The sequence below is a fragment of the Salvia hispanica genome, chromosome 2 (genome assembly GCF_029641045.1).
Source record: "Salvia hispanica isolate PSC_SH4W2 chromosome 2, Shi_PSC_v1, whole genome shotgun sequence".
NCBI classification, from domain to species: domain Eukaryota; kingdom Viridiplantae; phylum Streptophyta; class Magnoliopsida; order Lamiales; family Lamiaceae; genus Salvia; species Salvia hispanica.
In genome coordinates this window covers 25,009,400-25,020,949 of record NC_142693.1, presented here as the reverse complement: position 1 = coordinate 25,020,949, position 11,550 = coordinate 25,009,400, and the positions used below count along the sequence as shown (strand labels likewise).

At 33.8% G+C, this 11,550-nt stretch overlaps 1 protein-coding gene across 2 annotated transcripts; it reads right to left on the bottom strand.

Moving 5' to 3' along the window:
- Positions 1-1,721: 1,721 nt before the first annotated feature.
- LOC125219375 (receptor like protein 27-like) lies at positions 1,722-4,484 on the bottom strand. 2 transcript variants are annotated; one of them, XM_048121348.2, is made up of 2 exons: positions 2,474-3,825; positions 1,722-2,308 (listed from the first exon to the last, which is right to left on the bottom strand). In XM_048121348.2, the coding sequence occupies exons 1-2, from the start codon at positions 3,684-3,686 to the stop codon at positions 1,899-1,901; spliced, it is 1,623 nt and encodes a 540-aa protein (XP_047977305.1). In that variant the 5' UTR covers positions 3,687-3,825; the 3' UTR covers positions 1,722-1,898. The 2 variants fall into 2 exon arrangements, with proteins under 2 accessions (XP_047977305.1, XP_088921808.1); XM_089065682.1 differs by having other exon boundaries at positions 1,722-4,484.
- Between the last annotated feature and the right edge of the window lie 7,066 nt (positions 4,485-11,550).

The window sequence follows — 11,550 nt, the reverse complement described above, 5'->3', positions numbered from 1 at the left end:
ACTCTTCCTTCATGTCTTTTTCTCCTTCCTCTCTCATAGAATATCTTGTCAACAACCTCTTCTATCTTCTCAAAGTATCTTTCTCTCAAGCTCCTGCAACATAACAGAATCCATGCAAAGCTTCCAAATCCCACAACATAATCGGAAACATAACAGAATCCATGCAAAGCTTCCAAATCCCACAACATAACCGGACGCAGCAAACACATATTCCCACTCAATCTCCTCATCTTTTGGTTCCAAATCGTCTGATGGCGATGAACCAGGTCGATGAGGGTTGGTGAAACTTCCATGAAGTGGGAAACCAGATAACCTCGCGTTTCCTTCAAATGAATCTGCCGAAAATGTTTGAAACTGGCGGCCAGTTGGGATCGGTCCAGTGAGATGATTGTAAGACACATTCAAGAATGAAAGGAAATCGAGTTTTATGAGCTCATCTGGTATTGTCCCGGTGAGCTTGTTTGATGAGAGGTCGAACGACCCAAGCTCTCTCAAGGCACCCAGTGATCTTGGGATTGCATCAGTGAGAGGGTTGTGAGATGCATGTAAAGTCAGGCCAAATCTTCACAAGCTTCAACTAGCTCTGTTAGGTTGGACAGAGTGGATGGAAATGGTCCCATGAAACCCGAGTTTGACAAATCAAGGTGTGTCAAATTCGGAAGGCGATGAAATTGGTTAGGAATCTCACTAGTGGTGAAGTCATTGTAAAAGAGGTCAAGGTTCGATAAGTATGTCAACCGAAAAAGGGCTGATGACTCACCAATTCTGCCAGATTTGCCCTTGATGATGAGGAACAAACCGATAACGTGCCCCAAGTCATCACATCCCACGCGCGCGCGCCCATTTGCAACAATCACCTGTCTCATTCCAATCCAAAAAACTAGTTGGAATGGAAAAACTAAATTCGCTCCTGAGCTCAAGCAACAACTCTTTTTTATCATCGAGGCATTGGCCATCGACAAATCTTATGTAGAATACGAAGAAAAGGAGACAGAGCAACGAAGTAAGAGCCATTGACTTTTAACAACTTAGAAAACTTTTCAAAATAAACCTCTTAGAGTCTTTCAAGTCAACTCTTGAAGTCTATCATGATAGTTGGCAGTTGACACTATAAATATTACTAGTAGTAAGTAGCATTGGCCTACCATGTGGAAAATTTAACAAATAGATCATCACTTTGTCTCTACAATCAATGCTTTAAAATCAATGCAAAGACGAAAACATTGAAATTATTGCTTGTGTAATTTCATCTGACTAGTGCTTTCATCTTGTGTAATTGCTTGTGCTTAGTATCTTGATTGTTGTAATTGGCCTGTTCAATTGTGAGATTGACCATCTCACTATTGTTGTGTAACAAAGAGGTCTCAGTAATTAGTTACTGAATTATGTCGATCTGATCCCTACAATATTATTCTCTATTTTTTAACCTTACACTGATAAAGTTATTAAGTAATACCGTGAAATATAATTAAAGCCTTCCATTTTGCAATCCTATTATTTATTTGAATTCTTAGTTTTGCACTAGTGGACAGTTTTACCCGAGTGTGACCCTCTCTCTATATTTATACTCCATGTGTCCCGCCTAACGTGAGACACTTTTTTTGGCTACGGAAATTATGAATGTGTTGATTAATAAGTTAAGCGAGAGATTGATTAAAGTAGGAGGACAATAAAGAAGAGTACTGAAAACAAAGTAAAGGTCTTGCGAGCAAAATAGGAAATGACTAACATATAATTTGATTCCGAAAAAAGAATATAACTCACTTATAATTGGTTCGAAGGATCATATTAGAAAAATACATCATGCAATAGAAGTTTGGAACACACAAAGAGAAACAAACATTGCTAAAAGGAAAGTTCACACAACACCAAATTACACAACACCAAATTGCTCAACCTCACTGATGATGCCTTCTTCTAACTGCATTCCTCTCTTCTCTTCTTCTTACTCTTCTTTCATGTCTTCTTCTCCTTCCTCTCTCGTAGAATATCTTGTCAGCAACCTCTTCTATCTTCTCAAAGTATCTTTCTCTCAACCTTCTGCAACATAACAGTGTCCACGCGACGCTTCCTATTCCCACAACATAACCAGACGCAACAAACACATATTCCCACTCAATCTCCTCGTCTTTTGATTCTGAATCGTCTGGTGGCGATGGATCAGCTGGTGGATGAGGGTTGTTGAAACTCCCGTTGAGTGGGAAACCAGATAACCCCGCATTTCCTACATATGAATCTGCTGAAAACGTTTGAAACTGGCGACCAGTTGGGATCAGTCCAGTAAGATGATTGTAGGACAAATTTAAGCCTGAAAGGAAACCGAGTTTTGTGAGCTCATCTGGTATACTCCCAGTGAGCTTGTTTGAAGAGAGGTCGAGCGACTCAAGCTCTGTCGAGGCACCTAATGATTTTGGGATTGCATAACTGAGAGAGTTGTGGGATAAGTTGAGAAGATAAAGGGAGCTAAGATTACCAATTGCATCTGGTATTTCTCCTTCAAAATGATTGGAAGACAAATCAATGCATGTAAAGTCAGGCCAAATCTTCACAAGCTTCACCTCAATCCCTTTGATGGTTAATGTCACGTCATTTTGGTAGTAATCACCGTCACCTATAATGTTAGAGTCATCAGAGCGGTTGTACCTGACATGTGTAGGACTCTGTAGCATTATTCCTCTCAAACTCGAGAAGTTTATTGAATCTAGAGTGCCACTGAAATGATTTGAAGATATATCCAAAATTTGAAGCTTTGGCCAACTTTTATTGCATGTCAAGTCTCCATGGAATCTGTTGCCGCGCAACACAAGAACCTTCAAGCTCACTGGCAGTGCCTTGCAAGGGAAGTTACCATCAAAGTTGTTGTTTCCAACATTCATCACTGATAATTCATTACAATTTTCCAAAGACTTGGGAATCTTCCCTCCTAAGTTGTTGTCACTAACATCAAAGGCTCCTAGGACACAATTCCCTCTCATTGCATCAGGGATAACACCACTAATATTGTTTCCCCTAATATTGAGCCCTCTAAGTACACTATTTTCTTCCAATAGGCAGCGAGGTATGCTACCATTTAAGTCATTGAAAGACAAGTCGAGAACCTCAAGTCCAGATATACTGCAGAGGGAGGTTGGAATTACTCCGGTTAGGCTATTGTCCGCGAGAAAAAACAAATTGGGGGAATAAATTTTCGACCAGTTTGATTTTGAAAGAAAGGGAAACTCACTGGCCAACAGGTTAGAGTGCAAGTCAAGTATTTGAATAGTATTAGGTATACGATAAGGCTTTTGGAAATCTGTCAGATGATTAAGAGAGAGATCCAAGGATTGTATTTCTATCTCCCAAATCCAGCTAGGAATATCCCCTCCTATATGATTGTTTGAGAGGTCCAAACTTACCAAATGTGATACATTTCTAAGATTTGGGAAACCGTACATATTGCAGGACGAGAGGCCTAACATAAGAAAATCAGGGTATTGATGCCAATTTGAACTCATGTTGGTTGTGTCAACTGACAAGTTGTTGTTAGAAAGAATAAGTTCAGAGAGACTTGTAAGACTTTGAATCTTATCCAGTTTGAAAGTGCCATTGAACAAGTTGTCAGAAAGTCTGAGACTGGTCATGTTTCGAAACTGGAAGAAGAAGTTAGGAATAAAACCTCCTATCCTATTACCACTCAAATCTAGCATAACAAGGTTAGAGGCATTTACAATGGGAAAATCTTCAATTTGTCCACTGAATTAGCTGTAACTTAGAAAAAGATAAGAAATTGAAGGCAGGGTAAAAAGATGGTGAGGGATGGTTCCATTCAATGCATTTTGGCTTAAATCCAAAACAGAGAGGTTTTTAAGACCTTGAAAATGCAAGTGAGAAAGTGAGCCCTTTAGTTTATTATCACTAAAGTATATGGATTCAAGATTCTTGCAGTTATGAAATGAAGGAATTGAACCAGTTAGGAAGTTGTTTGATAAGTGGAGTTCAACTAGCTGAGTTAGGTTAGCCAACGTGGATGGAATTGGTCCCACGAAACCTGAACTTGACAAACCAAGGGATGCCAAATTTGGGAGGCGGTGGAATTGGTTAGGAATCTCACTTGTGGCAAAGTTGCCTGAGAGGTCAAGCTTCGACAAGTATGTCAACCGGAAGAGGCTTGATGACTCACCGATTCTGCCTGAGATGCCCTCACCTTGGAGCTCCAAACTGATAACGCGGCCAGAGTCATCACATCCCACGCCTCTCCATTTGCAACAATCATCTGTCTCATTCCACTTCACCAAACGCTTCGAAATGGAAGAGTCGAATACTAATTCGCTCTTGAGCTCAAGTAACAATGTTTTTTTATCATCGCGGCATTTGCCATCGACAAATGTTATGATGAAGACAAAGAAAAGGAGGCGGAAAAGCGAAGAAACTGCCATCGCAAAGAAGAAGATATATGTTTTGTTGGGAAGACTTGAGTTGAGACAAGTGCTTTAAAAATGAGGGAAGGGAAGACTTAAGTCGAGCTTATTTACAATTATAATATTTGATTATTGGATGATGTACAACCACAAAATATTGCTTTAGAATTGAGAGACAAATCATGACCCACAATTTTGTGAATTTGATGGAGCCTCGTCGGTCCATTTGATTCTAGCTTTTATATATCCACTTTATAAGAGATTGAGTGACAACATTTTCTTTGTTCATATTTCCACTTTATAAAAGTTTACATATTATGATTGGTTTTCATATAGGTTAATAATAAAAAAAATCTCGTAAAACATTCACATTTTCTTTTTAAAAAAAAGTTATCTCTCATAATAATATAAATATACTAGTACTATTTTTCTCTCAACTGAACACACAAAATAACATCTCCTAAAATCTGATGCCGTTATTGTCATCTATTATGGACGAAGGGAGTATAAAATAAAAAAAATATTCATGAATGGAGAGAGAGTCTTAGTCTTTCAAGTCAACTATTGTGGTCTATATATGTTGTCACTTGTCATTGGCTTACCATGTGGAAAATTGAACAAACAGTACATCAGTTTGTTTCTACAATCAATTGCAATGACAAAGACTTTGAAATCGTCACTAAGCTAAAACTAAAAGGTTCCTGGTCACGGCTGTTTTGGTGGTCTTACTAGAGTTGTCTAACTAGGCTGGGCTCATCAGTTAAGATGGGCTTTAATTGGGCCATTTGGTAAACTGGGCACAGGACCAAGCCCATCAACCCACCTTCTATAATTAGTTTTTTTTTAATGTATTTAAGTGATTAATCACTCATAATAGTATATTTCTCTATTTATGCATGTCATCTTGTGCACGAAACATGTTAATTTTTTTTACATCATTCCAATATTTTGGATGTCTCCGAATGACTCAAACAGTAATAGTTTAATATCAACATAAGTTTTTAACTAAATCATGAATAAAACATTCAATCTTGATTATATCCTTTTTTTTTATCAAATATATAAAAAGATGATTCTGAAGTTTAACTTTAAGAAAATTATGTATTCAAACGTTAATAGGGTCTTGTTAGGTTGAGATTATTTAGCTAAATTGAGATATGAGATGCAATATGGGCCACTCATCCAGAATATTTGTGAAATGTCAACAGCATGTAGTTTATGTCAACAGAGGGGCATAATTGTAATTTTTTTTATTTTTTTATTTTTAATTTTTTTTTAAATTTTTTTTAATTTTTTTTATTTTTAAAAAAAAAAATTCGTTTTTTTTATTATTTTTTTTTAAATTTTTTTTTCAACTATGTGTACAATTCATGTCAACTACACATCAAATGTCAACAACTTTATTCAATAAATACTATTTGACATGAATTGTACATGTAGTTGACATTATATTGTGTAGTTAACATGAATTGTATATGTAGTTGATATGGATTGTACACATAGTTGACATTATATGTGCGTAGTTGACATGAATTGTGTGTGTGGTTGACATGGATTGTACACATAGTTGACATTATATGTGTGTAGTTGACATGAATTGTATATGTAGTTGAAAAATAAAAATTTTAAAAAATAAAAAAATGAAAAAAAATGAAAAAAAAATTTTTAAAAATTTAAAAAAAATTTTAAAAAATTTTAAAAATAATAAAAAAAAATTTAATTTTTTTTTAAAAAAATTTAATAAAAAATTAAAATTAAAAATTAAAAAAAATATTTATTGAATAAAATTTACTATGATACTTCCATTCTGCCCTTTCATAATTAATTAATCTAAAGATATTTTCCATGTGGAAATCTGGACCACTCATTTAATAAAAATGAGTGGCTGATATTGCATCTCATTTCTCAATTAGCATAAAAAATCTCAATTGATCACAATCCAACGTTAATATATGATGATAATTATAAAATTATTTAAATTAATTAATTAGTTCATATACTTGTAACTTTAAAAATACACATCCAACCCATGCATCGTTAAGACATGAACTAACAAAACAAATCTAAAAATATTGGTTATACAATCACTTTTAACAACTTAGAAAACTATTCAAAATAAGCCTCTTAGAGACTTTCAGGTCTACTCTTGGAGTCTATGTTGATAGTTGGCAGTTGACACTATCGATATTAGTGGTAGTAAATAGCATTGGCCTACCATGTGGAAAATTTGACAAATAGATCATCACTTTCTCTACAATCAATGCTTTAAAATCAATGCAAAGGCGAAAACATTGAAATTATCACTAAGCTAAAAGGAACTGATCACAGATGATTCAGTGTTTAGTAGTAGGAAATTAATTTTAAACTCAACTTAGACTGATATAATAAACAAGTTATTAAATTTATATTTTAGTTGTTTTTTTAGAGGAAGCCCTACCTTTAATCAGTGAACCAAGATTTCAAATTAGTCCACGTGTGGTTAGTGCAAAAAAATTTATAGTTCTGATAGAAAAAATAGTATTCCCTCCATCTCATAAAATCATTGGTGACATGGCCATTATAATTTCTGTCGTTGGCAAATTGCTAAATTAATCATGAACTATTCTAAGGAATATCAATGATAATATATTATATTTAATTTACCCTTCCCACATAAAATACATCTTAGTGTAAATCTGTTACATGGCGTAATCTAAGTAGTTCATCACCATAATCTAATAATTCTAATTTATCATTAAATTTGATTTAAGAATAAGTTTTAATTTGATCCAGTGTTCATATTTGTAGCAATCTAATTTGCAGATAGGCAAAAAGTTCACAAATTGCTTGTGGTAAAAAATGGGTTAATTGTCTTTAATTAAATTTTTGGGCCCAGCCAGTTTTATACTGGCCCGTAAAATGAGCCCTTTTCTTGGCCCATGGAAGTGGATCGAACTAGGCTGTGTTTGGTGGGCTTCATGTAGGTTTCGTATGTCTAATTTATCTTAAGATATTTTCTTATTAATATTACTATTATTTTAATTTTACATTCAATTTTGAAGAAGGAAGAGAAATTGCATGCTATATATCACGTGTAAACACTAACTACAAATATCGTACTCATTTGGGAGCCATTGTAGAATTTGTATCACAAATTAAATAAACAAAAAGAAAATATAATAGTAATATATACTCCCTCGGTCCATAAAAAATAGTTCTATTTTATCGTTTTAAGGTACCCATTTTTCATGGACGAAAAGTATTAACAAGAATTGTACTCGGAATATGCATAAAATTTTCAGAAGAATGCTTCAACTTAAGGATAATTTATTTTGAGTATATATAAAGTCATGATTAATTTGATGATACAACTTTAATAATCATTCGTCAAGTCATCCTCGCATTTCAAAAGTCATCTAATTTCCTTTGTTTTTTTTTGGAGTGAATTACATATTTAGGACCTATACTTATCACGACGAACGTTTGCGGTCCCTATACTTACAAAATATCATTTGCGGTCCTTATATTTGTACGTATGCACGTTTAAAGGTTCTTTTCACTTTTTGATCTTTTTTTGGACAAAAATACCCCCAAAGAAAAAATTTATACCCTATTTTCTCTCTTTCATCCTCCTTCTTTCTTTTTCCTTTGTCTATAATAAAATTAGAACTAAAATTATGGGTTTGTTAATCTTATTTCCTTGTATTCTGTTAAATTTTTTGAGAAATTTAATCATATGATGATAAATTTTATATTTTCACGTCATTTTTCTTCATCACACTAGAGTATTTGTGATTATGCTTCAAATGTGGAGTATTATAAGTAATGATCCGTAAATAAAAGATTAAAAATTTGAACGACGAATTTCAACAAGTGAATATTTGAATCTAATCAATCGTAAAGTGAGGAATAATAAGCGATAAATGGAATGTATGAAATTATGGTAATTTTGGTTGTGTGTATTTAGCAAGTGCGCAGCGCCCGCGACTTATGTGGGTTCTCACATCAGAAATATCTCTTCGCAATTCTAACAAAATAATGTAAAATAAACTTCTTAGCTGAATATTTGATTTGTCTAATATCCTTCTTCAAATATCATCTCAATTTTTGTTGTAATTATACAAGTCATTTACAAAAAGAAGAAAGAAAAAATATGAAGAAGAAAGAAAAATGAGAGAAAATAGTAATATATAAATTTGCCCTTCATTTATTTGGGGGTATTTTTGTCTTAAAAAATGTCAAAGAAGGAAAAGAACCTTAAAACGTGCATAAATACAAGTATAGAGACCGCAAATAATATTTTGTAAGTACAGGGACCGCAAACGCGCGTCGTGATAAGTATAAGTCCTAAATATGTAATTCACTCTTTTTTTTTTGGAAAATCACAAGCCTTTTTTAATTGGCATTGCAAAGTTTCTAAATAAGACTACAAAGTTTACAAGAAAGAAAACGATATAATACTGTCTTTATATAATAATTAGTCCGTCAAGTACTTCTCATATTGTCCATTAATTATAACAAAATGACTGACTCAAACGACTTCAAGTGAATTGCTAAGTCTTTGCAGCTCTAAAAGAAATTAATGAATTTAATCATTAGCAATTCTAAATATATTTGCAAAATAACTACTATCCAAAGGGCAAAGAATATGAACATTTGATTCGGCACGGATTTTAATGCATAATTAGAAAAGTAAGAGAGAGAAAGAAAGAAAAAGATTCTAAAGTATTATTAGTGGAGAATACTTACCACCTCATTAGAGAGAAAGAAGCTTCCAAAATTAGAAAGTCCATACGGTGTGAGTATATTGATGTAGTATATGAGTTTATACAATAAGAAGTTTAGATTTGAATCCCTCCCTATTCAAAAAGTCCCCATTCGATTCTCACTATTGGACAATATGATACATTCAGTATTTGATTATTAATCATAGTTGCATTATTTAGTTAGATAAATTAGGAATTTTCATATCTTTTCTTGGTTAAGTTAGCATTAATATTATAAAAAGGGCTATTGTTATCTTTTGGAATCAATCAATGAAATAACAATTATTTGCCTTTATTTACTTAGTTTATCGCATAAACACTTATCTCTCTGGATTGATCGACGAGGCTCGGTTTCCTCGTGACTTTCTTCTATTTCTCGACTTGATAAGAGGTTAACCCTTATCACAATAGCTTATATTTATTCTTATCTCTTGTTCGATTATCCTATGATTATATGTCTATGTCGGTCTCGACAGTGCTTGTAACACCCCACTTTTTCGAACCCTAATTTTAGAGCCGTAAAATTTCATTTAATACTATTGATGACGTGGGAGACGTGAATTAAATGATGAATGAATTTATTTCATGAGTTTTATGACCAAGTTGCGTCTAGGGTTGAGGTTGGGTTGAAAAGTCAAACTCGTTGAGTATATGACGTGGCTTATGAATATTTGAATTTAAGGTGAAATTATGTGGTGATTTAATTGTTTAAGGGTGAGTGAGATTATTAGGATATTTTCCATAAATACTTTAACCACATTTTCATTTTTGAAATTTTCGAACCCCTTTATATTATTGGAGAGAAATCCTATTTTTCCGGATTTAATTTAATTCTTGGGATATTTATCCAAATTAAATCCAAAACCCAATTATTCTCTATTTCTCAATGAGAAAATCGACACCCATATTTATTCTATGGTGATTTTTGAAAATCACCTAAGTTTGGGAAGAAGGAATTATTTTATTTGTTTAATTGATCCCTTATTTGATTCCTTCCATACATAAATATAAATATTCTAGCAAATCTTACCATACCTCAAGGAGATCTTCCCATATCTTATTTTAGTTAATATTTAAAATCTATTCCTTATGGGAGAACCCAATTGCATGCCTATTTCCAATTTTAATGGGAGGATTATTATTTTTATTTTGCTCCGTGATATTTTATTCTACTCCGAAAAAATATACCAAACAAAATCTTGGCTAAATAAATAGCCTAGGATTTTCGAAAATCCCTAGCTTGAAAACCCTAATTCACGCCATTTTGTTTCTTCCTCTCTACTCCACAATATTTGTTTTATTTAATTGTGAAGAATCAAATCTTCCCAAATACTCCCTCCGTCCCGGATAATTCGGGTCACTTTGACCGGGCACGGGTTTTAAGAATTGTAATGAAAAGTGGGTTGAAAAAGTTAGTGGAATATGGGTCCTACCTTTATATATTAGTTTTATAATAAAATGTGAGTAGGAATGAGTTAGTGGAATATGAGGTCCACTACCAATAATGGTAAAAGTGAAGTGGGACAAATTATGTGGGACGGACCGAAATGAAAAACTGGGACGAATTATCTAGGACGGAGGGAGTATTATATTTAATTACCTAAAGATTTTATTGAACCTTATAAATAAGAGCAAAACCTAACCCTAACCCCCAAAATTTTCGCCCCCTACCCCCAAACCACACGCCTCCTCCCTTTCTCCACTCTCTCTCAATTTTCTTCTACTTTTCTCCAATAATTCTTCATCTTTTGAGAAGAATTAGAGTTTGAGCCTCAAGAATTGTTGAAGAATCAAGTCTCTGCTTTGTTTCTACCGTTCGTTTTGGCAAGAAAAGGTACCTATATAATAATATTTCTCCATCTAACCGATTAATCGGTATTTTTGAACCCTCATGCATCTAGATTGAGTGAAAGTGGGATAAATGGTATATAGGAAGTGCGTGTGCATGTGTGCGTGTGTGTGTGTATGTGACGTATGAATAACGCTCATGTGTGACATAAGTCGATGATAGATCTAAAATTTGTTGAGTGTATAAATTATATGATGAACGTGTCTTGGTTTTGAATGATAAATGTGAACCGGATCGGTGGAAAAAAGGGGAAGCGTTGAGACATGCATGATTTAGGAGTTGATGTTGAAACTAATACATGATATGTGCGTATGTGATTAAAAGGTGAAACCTTGGTTGCGAAGCCGGATAACAAAATGGAGAAACGTACTTGAAATCTAAGCAGTCAAGGTGGGCTTTATTCTTAAACTCTGTTATGTTGCAAATTTATGAATGTGGAGAGATAAGGGTGGTTTAAACTGTTATGCCATGCCTGTGATTGTTTTGATGATGTTGTGCGCCTGATGCCTAGTTTGTGAGTTCGCTCCATTGGGCTATAGGGCTATGGATATGTATAAAC